General features: G+C 42.2%; 1 protein-coding gene across 10 annotated transcripts in view; it reads right to left on the bottom strand.

Moving 5' to 3' along the window:
* The window catches only part of plecb (plectin b), a 146,846-nt gene that overhangs the window by 109,692 nt on the left and 14,005 nt on the right, over positions 1 to 23,149 (bottom strand). For 2 of the 10 annotated variants that reach the window (XM_037784471.1, XM_037784472.1), the window contains exon 1: positions 18,418 to 18,656. The exons of the other annotated variants lie outside the window; for them this stretch is intronic. In XM_037784471.1, the coding sequence (XP_037640399.1) occupies positions 18,418 to 18,508 (91 nt within the window). In that variant the 5' untranslated portion in view covers positions 18,509 to 18,656. Of the gene's footprint in view, positions 1 to 18,417; positions 18,657 to 23,149 lie in introns of those variants that run through there. 10 annotated transcript variants of the gene reach the window in all.

Below are 23,149 nucleotides of genomic sequence, written 5' to 3'. Positions count from 1 at the left end.
GGTTTCACGCTATTCCACTGATCAACGGTGGCGGTAATGTGCCAAGAAATGCAATGCGCCAACAGAGGCGCCTTAATATTACTTGAGGCCAGGAGGCTACAGACGTTTTTGGAGGCTCTTTCCCTCCTTCACAATATGCCACAGCAGAATATGAAAGATAAGACAAAGCCAGTAGGTCTGTGTGCACAGCGTCAACATGAGAAGATTAGTCTTTTCAATCAAAACCCTGCAAACATCACTGGCAAAGAATCACTATAAATTTGGGTTTTTGACCCAAAAACTACGCAATTTTACATATTTTTGGATCATCATTATTACTAAAGATAACACCCAAAATAGCTTAGAAACAAAATACATGTAGTTAAATAATTATTTTATTATTTACACATACCACAGCCTTCGTCTGAACATTAAATTCTCCTGGCTTCTGTAAATCAATTCAGAAATAAGTAAATAATGTTAGCCTATATAGCCTATAACCTCCCTCCCTGTGTCGTGCGGTGCCATTCGTCGGCTCGTCCAGCCGTATAATGAGAGGGAAACCCCTGATATTAAATTTTTTTAAGCTTGTGGCTCCTGAGGCCCCTGGTACTCGGGGCCTGGGACTTCAGCCCTGGTAAGCCTTGCATTGAGGCGCCATTGTGTGCCAACAAAGGCAGTGCACAAGAAGACTCTAATTCTTTAAAAAAAACGGCTTTGCAATGCATTTTGTTAAGAAACCACAAATGTAGAACTCCAAAGGTGATGTAGACCATGGGATGCTCCAGTGGCAGAGTATTGAAAATCAAATTGGCGATGACTCGGTTTGATTTGGTTGCAGAGCAAAGGCCTGGCAGACACTTTTAATTGTCAGTCATTAATAATTATCAAAAACCAAATCAAACCCTAGCACATAAACCGGTCATTTCGTGCTGTGTAGCAGTAAAACTCAAATCAAATCTTCATCTTAAAAGACAACAGTCTCTTTTTACCAAACTGATGAAGAAGGCCAATGCAGCAACAGAGGCTTCGTTTATTGCTAACTAAACACAAAAAGCCCTTTGCCTACGGGCAGATTGTAATAAAGGCAATGACTGCGGTGGCTGAAATGTTATTAAAGGACCATAAAAGTAAGAGAGAAATGATGTCTGCTATTGGCGATGTACAACTTGGTGCTATGAGTAGCTCTTGGCCACTTTAATTTTGTCGAATTAGATCTCAGAGGAAGAAAGGTTTCAGACCCCTGCTGTTATTGTTCTGCACAGATCTACTACACTAACCCTTCTTTCTGATACTCTTCACCTACGAGTGTTTCATAGTCCTGCTGGCTCACACAGCCCCTCTGCTCTGTCTACATCAGACCGGTAGCCCCGCTGTGGACATCCAGACAAAACATTCCTTCTGTCTGAGGTCACCCAGCCACTCAAATCTCCGGCCCAATGTACCGGCTTAGAGCCCCGGGCGGCGGTCAGCAGGAGACCAGCCTCAGCACCGAGAGAGACCGTCCCTGTGTTAGCCTCTGATAGAAGAACTAAGCCAATGGACTGAATACAACGGATCACAGCCTGTCAGTCAGGGAGGTGGTGTACTGTGAAGGGAAAGCACTATTTTGTTAAATATTGTTGTTTCAGCTTGCATTGAATTTACTTAAAACCATCTCATAGTTTATTAAATGATCATTTTTAACACTTCCATGTGTTGTACGTATATACAACCTGAAAATGAATGTTGACAGGCAAAGATGCAGCTGTTAAAACCTCGACAGGGAAATGATTTTCCACTGATACAGTACAAGCAAAGCTGGTGAGGCATTCTGGGAATTGAGACGGAGGGGAAAACGAGTCACGCAGCAAATGACCCCTTTAAGTTTCCGCCCATGCTCCACCCTTAAAGACCTGAGACCAAGTCCCATGGGGGCCTTCAAGTTGTGTGAGGTCGCTCCCGTTTTGAGATCTGGCTAAATTACAGCGGAGAGGCGGACACTGGAAGTTTTCTGCTCCAAGTCACATCCTATTTGCAGAAGGGAGAAGAAGGGAGCGTGTGATTTACAGTTTTCTGCAGTGAGCAAGGAGTAAGCTGAGGCCCCCGAAGGTCCCCCCACCCACGCTCTGACTCACAATCAGTTGGCTGGAGCCGGACCAACACCATCACTGGAGAGATGCTGTCATTCCACCTTTATATAGACTCAGCTACTGAGGGAGAGGTGGCTAATCCACGCTTTGATGAAAAGATGATCTCAGAGGTACCTGCTATGAAATAATAGTCATCTACTTCAGCTGGATGTCCTGGATATCAGCTCAGAGCTTTCCTTAAAAGTCCATTCCTCTGCCTTTTTGATTGTCAGGTCTGTTGTTATGAGGACAATGATCCACTAGGGGCTGTGCTTACCCTGTCAAGCCCAAATAAGCTCAACCGGCATGAGGAGAAGTGAGAGGAGCTGACAGCAAACTCAATATTATGATCCTTTCTAGGCCGTACAGTGAAAAAAAGTTCATGAACAGTGTTTGAAAAATAAATGCTTCATAATGTCTTATTCAAATCGCCAAGAGCAGCGGTAGATGTTAGAGTAGTAAAAACTTACAGAGGAAAATCCATCAATTATGGATAGTACACTTAGTAATATGCATACTTAATAAATGGACCACGCTTCCTTTCATCAGACGCTCACTCAACCCGCTGTGCCTCTACAGGGAGGAGAGACAGGGACCTGCAAGCTGGATGCTCACATAAAGCTGGAAACACCGTCTCTGCCAAGCGATGCCTCCCGTGGGCCTTAAGGGAAAGTACATGGAGCTGGCAGCGTGTGTGTAAAACAAACCCAACAGCTGGATGGAAAAAAGAGTGGCAATGCTGCTGCGGGCTCTCATCACCATTCAAACCAGTCAGATTTTACTGGTGGAGCACGCCACTGGTGTTTAGTTTACTGTTACAGGCACAGCATGGGAAGATGACAGGATTAGCTAAGAGGCAGGCACTGAAACTCACACTGTTTCTGGGAAGAGAGTCAAATAAGAGGTGGCTCACGGGCATAGATACCGCAGAGTGTTCCATCACACCGAAGGTAAAAGTGAAAGTGAGTCAAACGATAGATAAAGGGAACTTTTTATCAGTTTTATTACATATTCCTACATCAATATATTTTTATTAGGGCTGTAAAAGTTAACGTGATAATAACGTGTTAACACAAATTAGTTTTAATGCCACTAATTTCTTTAATGTATCGACGCATTCGATCTTTTTGATCTTTCTGAGGTTGTAGCGGGCTCAGTTTTAAAGCTAGAGTGAATCATATGAAAATAGAAAACCTAATGAATCCATCGGTACCAACCATGTCGTACTAGCTTTTCGCGAAGGAGGCTAAATAACGCTCCAAACTTAGGCAAAGTTTTGGTGAGGAAAAACTGGCATGGCCATTTTCAAAGGGGTCCCTTGACCTCTGACCTCCAGATATGTGAATGTAAATGGGTTCTATGGGTACCCACGAGTCTCCCCTTTACAGACATGCCCACTTTATGATAATCACATGCAGTTTTGGGTAAGTCATAGTCAAGTCAGTACACTGACAGCTTTTTATCAAATATTTTAAATAAAGGCAATATTAGCAGATACATTGGCAAAGTCATAATATGTGACCAAAGGGTATATACTCCAGCTGCAACTATTGATTATTATCAGTATTAACTGACTATGAAACTGTTTAACTGAAAATGTCAGTAAAACGCGCTATAGCACAAGTCTTCAAATGTCTCGTTTTGTCCAACAAATAATTAAAAATCAAAGAAATTCAAATTGCACCAGTTAGTTGTTTGATTGAACAGTTGATTGGAACACAATTAATCATCAACTATTTTGATAATCAATTAATTGTTTCAGTCATTTTTCAAGTAAAAATGCCAAACCATTGCTGGCTCCAGCTTCTCATATGTGAAGATTTGATGCTTTTCTTTGTCATATATGGCAGTGAATCTCTGGGTTTTGGACTGTTGGTGACACAACAACAAATTTAAAGATGTTGGACTCTAGAAGATTGTGATGGGCGTAAAAATGTTTTTGACGGCCGTTTTTCCTTACTTTTAAGCATTGTATTGATTAAACAATTAATCGATTAATAGAGAAAATAATTGTCAGACTAGAAGTGCACTCGGAGAGCGCAGACCTCCGCCAAGGCAGGTTTCATGTACGTCGCCGGATCGCCACCAAAATCGAATGGATTGTTCATTGTGCCACACCTCACCCCTCCAGAAAATTTCATTCAAATCCATCGCGGACTTTTGGAGTAATCCTCCAAACAGACAAACCAACAAACCAAAGCCGGTGAAAACATAACCTCCTTCCTAGGCCTTCTGTCTTGGAGGAGGTTATAATTAAATTAGTTGTCAATTGCAGCTCCAATTCAGTTTATTACCATAGAGGACTAAGAAAACCAGAAAAATATTCCCATTTGAGAAGCTGCAACCAGTGATTTCTTTGCTTAAAATCATACTTAAAGGGGACATATCACGCAAAACTCACTTGTTCAGTGCTTGTGTACATACGTTGGGGTATCTGGAGTGCCTACCAACACCTCAAACTGTGAAATAAGACAACCCAGTCAGTATTTTGTGGGCTGTCTATATCAGAAAACATGTGATTCAACAAGCCATTCAGATTTGGCTCCCCTTCCTATGTCACATGCAGGCTCATTAGAATATACCGCCCCCCCATCTTGAGCATCTCCACCCACGGCTTGAGAACTACCTTTGCTAAGGTGCACCATATAAAGCAGACTAGGCTTTTTCAGGAGGGGGTCTTAAAGAGACAGGCGCTAAAATGTTTCAAAGCTTTCCAGACAGAGGGTGAATACAGGTATATTCAGACAGACTGTATGAGAAAAATAATGTGTTTTTTTATTACATTAAGAATGTAAACATGTTCTAGTAGAAACCCAAAATACAAATATGAACCTGAAAATGAGCATGATATGTCCCCTTTAAATGATTAATTGATCATCAAAATAGTTTTTATAATAGTAATTTTCTGTCAATGATTTATTTCAGCTGTAGTATATACATACACAGTACGATTTGTGTGTCTAGGTATCATGTCATTGGCAGAGACAGTTTTTTAAGCCAAACATAAACCGTGTCCAGCAGGAGCCAAGAGGCCCAGCGTGAGAACATGCCTCCCATCTCACCTTACACATGTCCCTTCATCTAATCAAACTGCTGGTGAGTGTGAAACCAACCACATGCCTGATCAGTGCTAAGTGATCAACGCTCATTGGTACTCCTCCTCTTACTTTTCTGCTTAGATTCCCTTACTTGTCTCAGTTTCATTTCAGCCCTCTGTCTCCCTACTTCCTGTCTTCCTTCTCTCCCACACTCTCCGAGTGCCTCATCATCTTTTTCTGTCTCCGTTATGCGTGACAGGGAGATTCTACCGGAGGCGCCGCCCTGGCTACTGGCTGCTATGCTCTGATCCCAGGATGGATGGTGGGACTCTTCCGACATGTCTCACAGATTTACATCGATTCTTCCAGAGACATTTCATCTTTCCCAAAATTAACACCAAGGTGTCTCTATTCCAACACTGGCTCTTGCAGTCAACTGCCTGCTACTGTAAGTCACACAACAAAGTTAGGTCACTGACTACATCTCAGATCTCGCTATAGCACAATTCAGCAGACGTTAGGGCTTTCTTAGTCTAGATTCTAGATCATAGACTGTATGTAAGAAGTGGACGTAGTCACCGTGATGTCACCCAATGGTTTGTGGACTGCAGTTTTTTTTGCCGTCGCCATCCAGTTTTTTTTTTTTTTAAACCAGAAGCAACACGAGAGGGTGGACAACCGAACGCTGAATAAGACATTTTCAGGCGACCAAAAAGGTTAGAATTAACTTTCATGAACTAAAAACACACTGTGAAAGGGTTAAAGTTGTAAGACGAAAACGGAAAACTCCCAGACCGGACAACGGCGTGGTAACGACCTGTCAATCCCAAGGTAGCCCCGCCCTAAAGCATCCCCTGGGTTAGGGTCTATTTGACTCTAAATGGGACCATAATTTACTAAATGCACATCATGCTGTATTGAAGAAGACTTGAAACTAGTGTTTGAGACCATAAACTCACGTTTACAATGTTTACTGAGGTAATAAATCAAGTGAGAAGTAGGCTCCTTTTCTCAAAGACTTCTATACAATCTGACTTCTTTTTGCAACCAGAGGAGTCGCCCTCTGCTGGATAGTAGAAAGAATGCAACTTTAAGGCACTTCAGCATTGGCTTCACTTTTCAGACCCGGAGGTTGCCCCACTGCATCTAGACTCATGACTAGAAGAGAATTATGGCACTTTCAACTGTCACTTTTTATTAAAAACTTTAACCATTGTTAAAGCTAGAGTCAGTAATGACGAGAAACCAGCAAGAGTATGCTAGATTTAAAAAAAATTATCCAACTGAAAAACTGAGTCCAATCATTACATTCGGGCCGAATTACATTTTTTAACAGGCTTAACATAGTTCTGCAAAAGCCACAGATACTGGATGTTTTTTTGGTCAGAGCATTTGGTTTATTGATCGCTGTCGGGATGGAATGAGAACTTCAACAAATATAACAAAAGATGTATTTCAACAACACTACCGTCCCTACCTTTAAGAATTAAATATTTGGTCTGGTCGAAGTAGAAGTTCTTAGTGTATATTCGGTGTATTTATTGCTTTTATGTCTGCCTGTAAAACACTCAGTAAACTCTATGGGTTATTAGAAACCTGCATGTGCCTACATGTGATATACTGCACAGTTGGAAATCATTACAGCAGTAGTTCAGTGGTGCAACGTTGCCCATGGCACAACATTAAGTATAGTATACACGTCAACGGAGTGAGTAAATGTACTGTGATACCATCTCTCCTGGCCTTACGCTGTGAATTCATGGAATTAATGTAAAGTCTAAAGATGAACGATGTATACCGGAGGTCACGGCATTCCACCCCCCCCCCCCCCTCATGTAAGCTTCCACGGTTCTGCAACACATCAAGTGCGTACGGCCTTAACTGTGTTAACAGCTGTAATAACTTGTGTGTGAGAAAGTTAAACTATTACACACTGGTTTCATTCCACGCAAATGCACTTTTCAAACACAACATTGACCAGATGAAAGGTCGCTGGGCAGCGACTGGAGCCCGGCCAATGCTTTATTTCCCGACACAACAGAGTTGGACTGTGTCAGAGTGCAGCTACAGCACTACAGGAAGGCCAGGATTAGCACCGATTTGAACTTTGAGATAACAAACAACAGGCAGCTTTTTTTTTCCAGGGGTTGTCGTTTGACCCGTTGTCGCAGGGAGAGCTGACACACCCCTCAGAGACACACAAACGCACCAGAGGAGCTGTTTACAGTAGTTCCACAGCAGCCTATCATCTCACAAGCTGCTTTATCTATGAAACAAATCGTGCCTTTTATGTAACGCCAGCTTCTTCAACCCTTTTTGGTGAAACCGTGGAGCCGGCCACACCATTTAGGGTAGTTTCTAACTAACCGCGTGTTCTGTCAAAGCCGAGGAGAATACGCCTGTGGAAGGTATTTGGAGCTGCTAACAAGCTTTACTCCTCCGTCTTTGGTATCTCCGACCGAAAGAGATTAAGTGATCCGCTAACAGAGTAGAATGTAACAAGTTATTCCTTGAGGCATGTTTGTAGTCCCCGACGGGGTATGTGTGTGTGTGTGTGTGTGTGTGTGTGAGAGAAACTTCATGTCAAATGTCAGTGTGTTTTTTGTGTGCACGTGGGGCACATTCCCCCCGTTGTCAGCTGTGTGGGGTGACCTGCCGTGACATTCCTGGCCTGTGTGGTGGCGACTGTCACACCGGCCGGCTCCAGTCGCCCTGAATACCACCGACCAGCAATAAACTCGTTCCCTGTCAGTGTCAGGAAAGGACAGGGCCGACTGAGAAATAGGCCGACGCTCTCATACATCACTACCTGGTAATACACTCATCATATCATGTGAGAGGGGGTGTTTCCATTATTACTCACTTTGAATGTAATAACCCTAAAGTCTATTTAAGTACCGTTGGCAATACAGTAGAAATGTTTCCACTTGCTCCGGCTCCCAGAATCTGGACAGTATTCAACCTGAATAAAATTACTCCAGCTATCAAAAAGTTCTTGTCTTCCCTCAACAGAGTCCTCCTTCACAGCGGACACAGAGATTTCTATTAATTCAAACCCCAGTGGAACAGATGGTACTTCAATTACTGTAAGAGTATGTCAAGCAGCTCGCACACCGTCAGCTGTCACAGTATTGTGTCCTTATTTGTCTGCTTTCTATCAAGCTGTCTATGTAAATCGGTCGGTGTCTGCAGTGGCGAGGCGGATTCAGGGCCTTCCGTTAAAAAATGTAACCGGCACGCTCTACTCTCTGCCAGCATTTCCAAAATAAGGGCATGGAGCAGAACTAAATTCAAGGTCAATTTGAACACTTTTGAATAAAGGAAATGTCGGCAAAACAGCTTTTGTTTGAGATCAAACATGCCTTTTCAATCCCTCATTCCCAAATTCAAAAAGGGGCAGTCTCAGGATAAAGGCCAAACACCTGTCACTGTGCGGTGAAAATAGCACCTGCAGTGACTCGGTTTAAGACATTCCAATACTTAAATTTAGATAGAAGGATTTTTACACCTGGAAGACTTGTGTAAACTCACCATCAACTACATGCAAGAAAGAGTGTTAAGATGAACTCTCTGTGTAAAGTTAGAGCTGTATTTATCCTGAGGTTGTTGTTGTGTGCAGCAGTTGCTGTAGAAAGTAGGAAAGAGTGAAACTACAGAATACAAATAAAACTAAATATAAACAAAAAGATTCAATAAGGTGCAAAAAACTAATTTACACAATGTCAGAAATGCAAACAGGTAGGTAAATGTCATAAAAATAAAATGGTAAACCATAACAAACACTCTACAAAGTTCAGAAAAAAACCCTGCATGTATGGACTTTCTATTAAAGAATAGTTTGATTTTATTTTGGGAAATACATTTATTCACTCTTGAAGTTTGATAGCACGTCTGGGTAAAGAGCCTATGAAACCAAATCAAGTAGGTGATTAGCTTAGCATAGCATAATCGCCTACATTTAAAAAATACCAATACCTCTATATTTTACTAATTAACCCAATATTTATCATGTGTTGAATCTATAAACAAAAACAAGTATGGTTTTACGAGAAGTTATGTGCAGGACTCTTTCATGGTCGGGTGCAGTTAGTTCCTGGAGCCTTGTCATCACTGTGAGGTTGCCAGGCAACCAGTAGAGAAACAAAGGAGATATAACGTGTTAATAAGTGAGCTTAAAGGTGCTGGTTGGGAGATTTTTTTTTTTTAAACTTAGGACAGAGGCAGGCTAGCGGTTTCTTCCTGCTTACAGTCTTTATGCAAAGCTAATATAAACACCTGCTGGCTCTAATTTGAGTATCAATCTTCTCACCTAACTCTCGAACTGTTCCTTTAAAATGTCCAAGTACACAGGCATTACTTTGCCTTTTTGGTTGACACATACTGTATAAACCTTACTTCATCACCTTATCTACCTCGGTTTCTCTCTCAAACATACACAGTTGTTTTGATGCACACATACTGTATGCAGGCGCTTCAGTCCAGTTGTAAAGATCATTTGAGAGGGGGGAGGGTTGGGAAATGAGGGGGAGGGAATGTTCTCAGAGGCTTTGGAGGTGGTGACTCCTCTGCTTTTTAAAGGACCTTTCCATCTACAGTAGTATGATGCCGCAATGGTATGCATGTGAGTGTGTGTGTATGTGAGTGTGTGTATTACGCTGTAGTACAATGGAATGTTTTTGTTTTTCCCCGTTAACTTTTTTCTTAGCTCATTGGAGCCTTGAAGCTACGATCTCAGACTAATACTGGACTTAATAAAGCGCCAGAGCACAAAGCAGTGGAGACACAGAGAGTCTTTGTGTCATACACAACCCAGGTGTTAGAACCTCAGTATTTTCCACACAAATGTGTTTTCCACACTCTTTTTTTTTTCCCTCTCAAGCCACAAAGCCATGTGTTTCAGCCCTTGTAAAAATCAGGGAGAGACTCCACAGGGCTCCTGGTTTCTGTTAAAAAAGAGCAGCAGTAAGGCTCAAGGCACGAGTCCAACCCTGGCACACTGCAAACTAACTGAAAGGTTTGGTGCTCCGATGTGATGCATGACGGCGTAATGAACTGACAGCTGCCACTCAATCTGCTAGTTAAGCAGTGATTTCGCAGTTCCAAAGCAAACAAGATGTCAGATTAAATGGGATCATGAGTAGCGTCGGTAGCGGACATCACCGTCTACAGGACTGCTGCGCAGCGTTCCGCAGTGAGACAGCGGACACACATCTGTCTGACTCAGCAATGTCATACTGTATTCAGGCAGCAGCACGACTCTGACAGGTGGAGTTTAAATGGGTTTAACTGCGTGTGTGTGAGGTCTGTATACATTAGCATCATATTAGCTTGTGAAGGTTGAAAATGAAGGTGTATCTAAGTGAGTGGGTGAATTTCAGTTTGTATGTTTTATCGTTAAAACGATATAAAGATCTTGCCTCTTGTAAAACTGTTTGAACTTCTGTGCCAAGAAATCCTGTAACTTGTGATATCGGGAAAGTGCTGGTTAGGACAAAGTAAAAATTAAAGTTTATTATAACTTAATTTTGTAGTTTTAGCCATAATTTTCTATTGTTATGAATACATTGTACGAAGCAAGAAACGAAAGCAAAAGGTGGTGGATAGTGTGCACATTTAACCCCAGCTGGGTACAGATGCAGGACTAAAAACAGCACACGAAAGTAAAAGAAAGTTTGTCAGCACATTGAAATTCTCAAGCTCCCAAAATGTGTACTATGATGCAAAATTTTGACCTACATTCGTCATGCTTTATCTGTCTTCCTTTTTCCTTTTCCTTTTCCAAGAAACAAAAGTGTTGAAAACAAACCAATAGTTTAGCCGGCTTATCTACACCACTTTATTTGGAGGTCAGTGTACTCGGGTACGGAACAACTTTACTAATGTGAAAGCTGAGCAGGGGGAGAGTGGAGAGGGGGGGGATTGTACTCGTACCTAATATGAAAATGCCCTTAGTGTACATCACAGCATCCAACCTCACTCCCTGTCTCTTGTACATGTTCTCCATTCCTTCCTTTTATTCACCTCCTTTCTGTCTCTCTCTCTCCAAACTAACAGTCATAAAACACCAGAGGTTCAGGCATAAAGGAACTGCAGCTTCTCTTCTGTAAAATTGCTCAATGTTTGACAGGAAGGCAGACAGATTGGGGGAGCATCCCTCCGGAGCTCCTCTCTCTCTCCCATAAAAGGATCCCAGCATAGTGACGCTTATCAAGCCCTGCCCCACAGTGACCTTTGACCTGAGCTATGTGTCAGCGCTGATCTATCCCAGGCAGCAGGATGCTGACACACATGAAAAAATATAAAATGACTAAAAAAAAAAAAAGGGGACAAAGCTAAGCACTTTGTGATCCAGAAACACACCCTGCACGAGCTCAATGTAGCGCTTCATTTCAGTTGGTATATTTAACAGAAAAGTTCCATTACAGGGATTCTCCTGTTTGGTTTGCACGGTGGGTAACTGGCAGCTTCAGCTCTAAAAAGGGCACCTAAAATGTCCTGGAAATGTATAAAGACATACACACACGCCAAATCCACAGGTTTTGTACCAACGGCCTACTTTCCATGAGCGTTTCACCTGGCGCTGGCGTCCGTGTATAGCTGACCTCAATATGAATTCAGCACTTTGTGTTTGTAGTAGTAGTGGCCAGAGTGGGCTCCAGGCTTACTGCAGTGGGAGAAGGAAAATAAGCTGCACAAGTTTCATTGATTTTACTGGCAGTAATAAAGTCAATGTCTAACAGTCATATTTATTTAGGGTCCTTAAAGTTTTGTTATGTGCGACACATTTTGTTCTTAAGCTGTATTTTTCAGTTACGGTAGCTACAACGATGATCCGTTGTTCAGTCGGACTAAATTAGGGCTGCAGCTATCGATTATTTTAGTAATGGAGTATTCTACAGATTATTCCATCAATTAATCGGATTAGAAATACTTTTGCTTTATTAAGGAGCAATAGTAAATAGACTATACAAAAGATAAAATAAGACTGAACAACTAATTGGTTTCCTTTTTTAGAAAAATCTACATTTTTATTGCTTAAATTGCATACAACATATACAATACTATCTGTCAAAATTAAACCAAATTAAATGCATTTAAGTGCCATGTTACCTTCTGTTTTTTTTAATGAATAAATATTCAGTCATCTTGCTCCCTGTGCGCTGTCGCTGCATATCTGTACAGGCCTATCTGTCTCTCGTGCTGAGCACTGGGACGGCAGACTGAGGCTGCGCGAGTCATCCAAACTGATCAAATCATAAAACCTGCTACAGGAACTGCTGTCTATCCACTATTATGAATACAAGGATGTCTGTCATCTTATCAATTGTGACGTTATTTCGTCAGAAATGTTGCGTTTGTCTCTCTCACACACACTCGCCTCGTTGCAAAGAGCCACCAGCATGGCTGTAGACTCAGTCATGTTTAGCTTCTTGTAGATGGATGAAAAATTATAGCTTGGACATTACCTGACAGTTAGTGGAGATGCAAATCCACCACATTAGTAGGCAGAGATAACTCTACTCTCTGCTCCTCAGGCAGAGGGCATAGACCCAAATGCAATGCATCCACGAGACAGTTTAGATGTACAGTAAGAGATTACTCTCACCTCCAAGTTGTTAATGCCCTGCTGTTATTATTATTATCAGTCTCTCTGCCATGTAATGAAAGGAATTCTGCCAAAGTGGTAGGAGAGAGAGAGAGAGAGGATGAGCAATGGGTGTTTGACATCATACTGAAAGAAAAACTAGATAAGAGAATCCATTTATTTGAACCACAACATCTCTTTTTGGGAGTAACAAGTAAAATATCTTGGCCTCTCACAACAACATGATTGAGTGCATCCACCTCTAGTTGTAAGTGCTTTTCTCAGTGGCGCTCCCCAATTGTTCTCTCTGACCTCTCTATTAACACTTCTCAACCTGCGGCAGGCAGCCAACGTACGTAAGACTCTGAAATACAAGATCCTCAATTCTTAGATATCTGTCACTGCTCAGCAGCCAAACATAACTTTTCTAATTGATAAATCATTTTTCATAGCAAGACAGGAAATGAAAAGACCACCTCACTGGCATCAGCGCCAAGGTCTGACCAGTCACCAAATGTGTGATGGGAACCTGCAGGCAACTCTTACACACTCAGCAGCTTTAAACAGACACACACCGGACGGTAGGTTTTAAAATATACATTACTTAAGCACACACATACATACATACATACACGCTCAGTTGCCTCTGGGCTTTTTAAAGAGTTCATTCATTCACAAATCTGTGTGACGAATCGCTTCCCACGCCACTTCTCACCTCACACAATGACACATTGGCTACTGTAAATACTGCAGTCATTCATAAAGAGAGCTACGCTGTAGGTCTGTATCGGGCTAAAATTATATGGTGATGATAGACGCCTTCCAAAACCATTAACACGGTAGCAAAAATAAAGATGGTTTATATTCTTGTCAGACACTACAGTTTCTTTAACGCACCTAAAAGCTGGACTTAGCTTATTAATTCACAAACGTTTTCCTCAGCCAAGAAGAAACTGGAATTTAAATTACCCTTAGCAGACAATCAAGCCTGCCAAAAATAACCGTTTAATTGGCCGGCCAACATGGCCACGGCTATATTTAGGGGTTATTTTAAGCCTCGCGGGGCATAGGACAGGGCCTTGCAGGACACACACCGGGGCGGAAATATGGATTCCAGCCGTGTCTGTGCACCCTCAGCAGTCCACCCGACATGAACAGGGCAATCCCCCCGCTCAGGCTGCCCGGCAAAGTCGGCTTCAGCTGCTCGCACAAATTGCATTAGAGGACGGTGGGAAGGCAGCCAGGCTTTTACCGTCCAGCCGGCTACAATTTAGAGCAGACAGTGAGACAGCAGTAAGTAACATTAGACAGAGCAGACTGACTGATTGACTATTAATGCATTTTAACCCATTTGGAAAATATTCTTGATATCAAATCCAACATGATATTTATTTTCCACTATTAAGTAAGCCAGAAAAAAAGTGAGTATGTCCCACTGTCCCAGTGCGTAGTATGGCAAATTCAGTATGGGAAGAATACCAGGATGTCCTACTACATCCGCTCGCATTATGCAGTATGCAATCCAGCATGCTCTTCTGGCTATACTGACCCACAATCCTCTGCGCAGCGGATAAATGAGCAAGAGGGTCAAAGTTCAAGGTGCAATAATGTTATGATGAAGTATTATTGTTATAATAATGTATAAGTAGTATTATGTCCCAATTGTATGCATACTAATGTAGCCTAATAATCTAAAGTGCGCTAGGCTAGCTAAGCCATGCTAGCAGGTTAAGTGAGGATGTACTTATGCAGAGCGGCACTTTGAGCTAAATGCTAACGTCAGCCTGCTAACATGCTCACAATGACAATGCTAACAGGCTGATGTTCGTCATCTTAACGTTTGCTATTTAGCACTAATCACAAAGTACAGCTGAGGCTGATGGGGATGTCATTGTTTTGCGAGTTTTTGGTCATGAATTAATAATAATAGAATATTGAATGACATTTATTTCATGGTAATCCATCCAATGGTTGCTGAGACATTTCACTCTGAATCACAGATTTCAGCATCATGGTGGTGCTAAAGGAAAAGTCCAGGGATCATCAAGTTCATGGCAATCTATCCAACAGTTGTTCAGATATTTCACTCCAGAGCAAAGTGATGGACCAACCCACCCACCCACCAACCAACCCACCCACCAACTCACCAACCCATCCACCGACAGACCAACACTGCCTTCCTTAAAGTCACGCCGATACTGTGCCTAAAACCGTCAGCAAAACATGCTTGTAACGTTTATTGTTTCGATAAATATATATGAAGAGATGTATAAACACAGTGACACCACAGAGGAATGGTGGACAAGTAGTAACATCCTCTTTGCTTGGGTTCAGCAATGGATTGAAAGGAAATATAGAAACACCAAATATGCCAATGAGGGGACGGTCACTTTCCCTACAGGTTAGAATAGGCTGATAGCATCCTGATAGGCAAACATCCACACCTGGAAGTTGTGTGCTGTATCTAGAAGGCATCAGTGATTACACAGGCAAATGATTTCTTTGCATGGCAGCATGTTGAAGATATCATGAGACAGCTTTCTAACGTCCAGTAAAGGTTTTACATAATATCGCCTTGTAGTTGTAGCCTGTCGAGAGGCTGTAGTCATCTGAAGGCTGCAACTAGGGATGTCACGAGAACCGATACTTCGGTACCAAGTCGATACCAAAATTCTAAAAACGTGACGGTACTGTTTTTCTACAGTACCGAAGGTACCGTACGATGCCTGTAATGGTCATTGGTAGGGATGTGACAGTGAGGGAAATTTTCCCACCGGTTAATAAACTTGTGACAACACCGGTGTTACCGATTACACCAGACATTTTACAAGAAAAGATTATGGTCAACATGTGCAGAGCACTGACTCTGATCTGTACCGTCGGATGGCGGTGTGTCTGGCCTCTCCAGTAGAGCTTTTGCTGCGGGGCTCCGCTGCGGGGGTCTACCTGGCGCCGCTGCTCCGTGCACACCGGCTATGATCCACCTTGCGGCGATTACCTCATTAACGTTATGTTCCCTTATAGCGTTGGGATTAAACGTGAAATATTGCCAAATAGGTACGATTGCTTTTCGCTTCAACAATAAATCCTCTGCTCCTACTCCTACTACTCTGAGCTGACGGACCAGATGTGTTCACGGTCAGTATGTAGTGTCCGTTGTCTGACTATCGATTGATAACATGTCGCTGATACGCCAAAATGAACAAAATGGGTCAATTCTTTTTATTTATTACTTAAAGGCTACATGCCTCTGTTTTTTGTGATGTTCAAATGTTTTTAATAAAAGAGTGCGTGTTGAATTACAGTACAGGGGATTTATTGTTGTTTTTTGTTTTTGTACCGTGGTATCGAATTGGTATCGAGAATCGTGGAAATTCACTGGTATTGGTATCGACTACTAGATTTCTGTTACCGTGACATCCCTAGCTGCAACATAAGAGTGTTCATTATAAAATGGATTGCTCCAGTCTTCACACTGCAAACAAATATTAGTCTTTGTATCTGAGCCAGTATGTGGGACATATATTTCTTGGTGGGGAAAATAATGGACTGATCATCTGCCTCGGTGTCAAGATTAAACCAGGGCAGTATGTGGCGACAAGGACAGGTATTTAGGACAGTGTAGATGAGTATCTGAGCAACACAGAGACATTTGTGCTGCTGGGTACCATGGGAATGTTTACGAGTCAAATACTTTCCATTATGAAACATCAGTAGGCATATGGTATCTATCCACACACGCAACCTATACAACCCCACTGCAGCAACTATGATGCCCTCAGAGTCCCAGTAGTAAGAAGAAGTTTTACAGGTTTACAAGTCTTCCTACATTGTTCCATATAGCTGATGTTATGTGTCGTGATTTAAAGGGATTCTGCATCATATGCCAAACGCTTAACAAAAATATATATGAGAAAAAGTATCTTTAAAAATTGAGAAAGAGAAGTCAAAGGTACAGTGAGCTCTCCGATTGGCTGTCATCAGTGTGCCTTAATAAGGAGAGCAGGACCTCGGTGGAGCACCGACGCTGTCGAGGAAGGAACACAGAAGAACGTCTGGAACATAAACACCTGCCACAGAGCCGACTTCTGCTTCCCATTACCTCCTGGTACAGAAACAGCACTACAAACACACACTTTCACAAACAGAAGTATGCACAATTCTAGCAAATGCATTCTGATGTTTTATCAATAAATATTGATACACTTGTCAGACTATGGTCAAGAAGATTAGCAGCCAGTTTCTCAAATTGAAGACCACATTTCCTATGAACCCAGTTGCTAACTGCCTTACTCTAGAATACATGTTGGAAGTCAGCTTCCCATTTCACTCTTTCAACAAATACGACTGCCAAAATCCCGAAGCCTTTAGCTTTATTTGCACTTGATAACAGCACCTTCCTCCTATTTTGTGTCACAAAGCAATCTACACTTTGTCCTGTGAGTTTCCTATAAAATCCAACCCAATGACACACAATGCAGACGCCTGTTTGGCAACGGCGCTGTTTGTTTACAGTGATTAAACTGACGTCTAAAATCAATCTACTGATGGTTTATAGATGTTAAACGCAGGGCAGGATTTAAAAAAAAAAAAAAAAAAAGATATGAGATGTCCACACATATAGACACACTGACAAAGACAAACATGCTGATACACAGAAAATAAGCGAGAGTGATTCAGCACAAGCCCAGTCGGCAGATTCTCAACCAAAGAGAGGGAGGGAAAAAAGAAAACTGGGGCAATATTTATAGAGGAGCTCTCCCTCTTCCTGATGATCTGTTGGAACGGAACAGATGAAACAAGCAGGAGGGAAAACATCTAGCGGAAGGCAAGGTGAGAGAATATTAACACGTGAGATAAAAACTAAACTAAACTTTGAAGTGAAAGCTCCTGGAGGATGCTGCTGGCAAAGAGAAAAGTGAAAAGTGGGTACAGAGATGTGTTGGGGTAGATTGGCTCTGCTACGGATGGGGATTCACTTTCACCTGTCGGAACTGATTCCACTTCATCTTTCACATCGCCATCTCTCTCTCTCTCATTCTTTTCTGCACCGCATGAACATTACCAAAAAAAGTAAAGTATGTAAGATAATCCAGCGCAGGCATGCCTAGCTGCAGACAAGCAGATAAAGGGATGAAGGGGGTTTCATTCAGATGAATATTTGAGAAGGAAAGCACGAGCTCCCTGCGCTGTGTTAATGAATTTCACTGTTTGCCCAGCAGCACCTGTTAACGTCCTCTGTTGTGACTGGACTTATCAGGATAACAATCAGGCACAGCGCTCGGACTTCAACTAAACCCCTCTCTGAGGGCTCACCGAGGTCAGAGGTCAGAGGTCAGCGGAGCGGGTTTGTTGCTACGGTCACATATCAAAGTGAAGCGCTCCTGTAAATCCGGCGGACTCTCACAGCAGCAGCACACACACCAAGAGAGGCAGTGTGAAAGAGTGACAGCGAACATGTGCGGCAATCAATAAAACACTCAGCAGTCAAGAGATGCAGCGTGCACGGCTGCCGCAGCCGGCGTGATCAAAGGCACGCCAAGGTGCATATGCAAACAGTCACGCGTGTGCACCTGTGCAGAGTCAATAACATCATAAATAGACAGATGAATAAAGCCGTCCTCCCTTACAAACATGCAAAGACACCTCGTCCATCATCACGTGTAGTAGCTGTCACCGCTGTAATGGGAGTGCACGCTCTCACCTTTATACTTCTCTCTGACGTTTTCATAAGCCTGGATGAAGTCCTGCTCGTCTGCGTTCGGAGGCAGGTAGGCGGGTTCGTACATGGCCATGCTGCCGCTCTCACCCTCTTCCTCTTCTTCTCCTCCTCCTCCTCTCTGCTTCTTCCTCTTCCTTCTGGGTCAGCTCTCTTGTCTCTCTGAGCGTTTGGATGTGTGTGAGAGAGGCAGCCTGTGCTGTCCTCTGTCTGCTCTCTCTCAGCTGTGTGTGAACCCTCCACAGCTCTCAACTTCATTCCACAGCCCGACGTCCCCCCCTCCAACCCCTCCCCCCCCCACCCCCCTATACCCTCCCATAGCCTAGCTCAGAAATACTAATATAAATGTCAGGCCCCTCCTCTTAAAGACACACAGACTGGAGCAGCAGGCACACGCTCACAGCCTTGCTGCTTGCCAAGCACAGCAGCAGCAGCAGCAGCAGCAGCATACAGCTCTCTGGTAACAATACAACTGAATTAGACTGATGGATGGCAAGCAGATTGTAGAAGACCAACGAAGCACAGAAACACTCCTCTTACTGTCCAGACCAATGTTACAGATCCAATTCTCCTGTGTGTAACTCTGTAAAATACTCAAGACTGAAATATATCGTCATAAATCTATATAAAAAGTCAGTTACAATGACAACAGTTCGGTATGCACAAATAGCTACGCCACTACAGGCAGATGCTAATCAGGCGCTATGATCAATGCTTTGATCACATTTAAGCAGGTGTGCAACGGAGTATCTTTCATGATCCTGTGTGGCTGATAAATAAAACTTATTCAAACATGTATTGCCACAATTTCATGTGAGAGAAGTTTTACACCAATTTAAAAGGCGTAATCAACCATATATGTGTGTCTGATAGATTTCAATGGTAAACAGCAAGATTTTGATTAGGACTGACAATCGATTAAAATATTTAATTGTGATTAATCGCAAATTAATCACACATTTTCTATCTGTTCAAAATGTACCTTAAAGGTAGATTTGTCAAGTATTTAATACCCCTTATTAACATGGGAGTGGACAAATATGCTGCTTTATGCAAATGTATGTCTGCACAGGTACTGCATTTAGCATAAAAAAATGCTCATATCATAACATGGCAAACCGTAGCCCAACAGGCAACAACAGCTGTCAGTGTGTCAGTGTACTGACTTGACTATGACTTGCCCCAAAACTGCATGTGATTATCATAAAGTGGGCATGTCTGTAAAGAGGAGACTCGTGGGTACCCATAGAACCCATTTACAGACGTAGGCAAAGTTGTTGGTAACGTTCTGTTAAAGAGAGAAAAACCCACAATGGTCACTGAAATAACTTGAAACTGACAAAAGTAATAATAAATAAAAATTCACTGAAAATGAACTAATGAAAATCAGATATTGTTTTTGAATTATGGTTCAGCAGAATCAATTAAAAAAACAAACTAATGAAACTGGCCTAGACAAAAATGATGGTAACATTAACTTAATATTTTGTTGCACAACCTTTTGAGGCAATCACTGCAATCAAGTGATTTCTGTAACTCTCAATGAGACTTCTGCACCTGTCGACAGGTATGTTGGCCCACTCCTCGTGAGCAAACTGCTCCAGCTGTCTCAGGTTTGAAGGGTGCCTTCTCCAGACTGCATGTTTCAGCTCCTTCCACAGATGTTCAATAGGATTTAGATCCGGGCTCATAGAAGGCCACTTCAGAATAGTCCAATGTTTTGTTCTTAGCCATTCTTGGGTGTTTTTAGCTGTGTTTTGGGTCATTATCCTGTTTGAGGACCCATGACCTGCAACTGAGACCAAGCTTTCTGACACTGGGCAGCACATTTCGCTCCAGAATGCCTTGATAGTCATCAGATTTCATTGTACCCTGCACAGATTCAAGACACCCTGTGCCAGATGCAACAAAGCAGCCCCATAACATAACCGAGCCTCCTCCATGTTTCACATTAGGTACAGTGTTCTTTTCTTTGGATGCTTCATCTCTTCGTCTGTGAACATAGAGCTGATGTGACTTGCCAAAAAGCTCCAGTTTTGTCTCATCTGTCCAAAGGACATTCTCCCAGAAGCTTTGTGGCTTGTCAATATGCATTTTGGAAAATTCCAGTCTCGCTTTTTTATGATTTGGTGTCCTCCTCGGTTGTCTTCCATTAAGTCCACTTTGGCTCAAACAGTGACGGATGGTGCGATCTGACACTGATGTAAATTGACCTTGGAGTTCACCTCTAATCTCTTTGGAAGTTGTTCTGGGCTCTTTGGTTAACATTCGTATTATCCGTCTCTTCAATATGTCATCAATTTTCCTCTTGCGGCCACGTCCAGGGAGGTTGGCTACAGTCCCATGGACCTTAAACTTCTGAATAATATGTGCAGCTGTAGTCACAGGAACATCAAGCTGCTTGGAGATGGTCTTATAGCCTTTACCTTTAACATGAAGGTCTATAATGTTCTTTCTAATCTCCTGAGACAACTCTCTCCTTAGCTTTCTGTGGTCCATGTTCAGTGTGGTACACACCATGATACCAAACAGCACAGTGACTACTTTTCACCCTTTAAATAGGCAGACTGACTGATTACAAGTTTGAAGACACCTGTGATGCTAATTACAGGACACACCTTAGTTTAATATGTCCCTATGGTCAAATTATTTTACATCTTTTCTAGGGCTACCATCATTTTTGTCTAGGCCAGTTTCATCAGTTTGTTTTTTAAAATGATTCTGTTGAACCACAATTCAAAAACAATGTCTGATTTTCATTAGTTAATTTTCAGTAAATTTTTATTTATTATTACTTTTGTCAGTTTCAAGTTATTTCAGTGACCATTGTGGGTTTTTCTCTCTTTAACGGAACGTTACCAACAACTTTGCCTACGTCTGTACATTCACATATCTGGAGGTCAGAGGTCAAGGGACCTCTTTGAAAATGGCCATGCCAGTTTTTCTTCGCTAAAATTTAGCTTAAGTTTGGAGCGAAGCCTCTTTCGCGACAAGCTAGTATGACATGGTTGGTCGTAATGGTTTCTTCAGGTTTTCTAATTTCATGATGCCAATATCTTCACGCTAGCTTTAAAACTGAGCCCGATACAACCTTTGAAAGATCGATTGCGTTACTGCGTTAAAGAAATTAGTGGCGTTAATTCAAATTTGCGTTAACGCATTATTATGGCGTTATTATGGCTTTAGCTTTGACAGCCCTAATGTTTATACATTTTATCCAGAATGAGGTGGTGACCCGGCCGCCATGTTGAAAACATTCCAGGCAAAACCAAGCACCACCGACTGACCGGAGCAAACTTTCTCATTCTACAACTAAACAGTACACTACCAGATGTTTCTGTCTGCACTACTCTCAGGATATAGTGACCGTTTTATCAAAATAACTTTTTATCATATTTGCTCAAAGTTGCGTACTGCAGCTTTAAAGGGGTTTCTTTTGGGGAGTTTTTCCTTATCTGAAGCGAGGGTCTTGGGGCAGAGGAAGTCGTATGCTGTACAGATTGTAAAGCTCCTTGAGGGCAAATTTGTGATATGTGATATTGGTCTGTATGAATAAAATTGACTTGACTATTATTTCATCAACATTAATCAAAAACCACCACATTGTTTCTGTCAAAAATAATATCACCACAGTCGCTGTAGAAGCTTCGTGAGTGCCCTAAAATGAAATCATCCTTATTATTTCAAAGATGCTAAGGCTGTGCAAGTTATTGTTCTATAAAGCCTTAATTTAATCACATCTGAAAAGGAAGCAGCCGGTCGCTACGGGACATAATCTCATAATAAAGAAGATGTCCGCCCTGTTTGTGCCGCAGTGACACACTCCAGCTGGTATAGTTTCGGCCAGCCACAGAGAAAGTTGATGCCTGCAGCGTGACGAATACATTCAAAGTGCAGATATGCCCTTGACATCCAACTGTTGGGGTAGCCGCTGAATATTCAACAGATGCCCTGACCGGCCGAGCTGACGACAGGCCAGAGCAAAATAAATTATGGGTAAAAAAAACAACAACTAGTCAGCTACACGTCAAGACTTCACTGGTCATTTTTATTATATTTTAGCTACTTGATTGTTACATGATTAATTTGCAAGGTGCTTTGATTAATATCAATGCAAGTTGTGGCATTAAAAGTGATTAATAAGAGTGATGTTGGCAAACAGACACAGGGAGAGAGACATACTGTGCAAAGCCAGCTAGACTGTGTTGGAATCTTAAAAACGATGTCTTGTTGAGGAGTTTTTATGACGGCACGCCTCGTAAAAATGATGAGGAAAGTAAAGACGATATCGCCCTGTTCTATTTCCATGCTGGTTTGCGTAGGAGTCGGCCGTAGCACAATAGCGGATCCGATCTGATCTAGGAAAAAGGAAAATCCCTGCAGCTCAGCCCGACTATCAGACATTTCTTTGGCCAAGGCCGAACTGACATCAGCCAGGACTCTCTTTTTCCTGAGAGGAAACGCGATAAGTCCACTCCAAACTCTCTGCTGCTGCTGCAGAAGTGAGAGTGAGTGTGTGTGTGTACTGTATATCTCTACAATCACTCCAACAGGAAATTTACAAGCAGAGACAGAGTTAGGCACGCACTCCAGTATGTTTTCTTAATAGCAAAGTTCAGACACAATTCCACATTTTTTGCCAGACCTTACTATATTGATTTCATTACAATAATATGGCAGTTATTTAGCCATCTATCCATTTTAGTGTCCATTTCAA

Source organism: Sebastes umbrosus, chromosome 11 (assembly GCF_015220745.1).
Source record: "Sebastes umbrosus isolate fSebUmb1 chromosome 11, fSebUmb1.pri, whole genome shotgun sequence".
NCBI classification, from domain to species: domain Eukaryota; kingdom Metazoa; phylum Chordata; class Actinopteri; order Perciformes; family Sebastidae; genus Sebastes; species Sebastes umbrosus.
The sequence above is the reverse complement of the archived record's forward strand: the minus strand, read 5'-3'. Positions and strand labels throughout refer to the sequence as shown.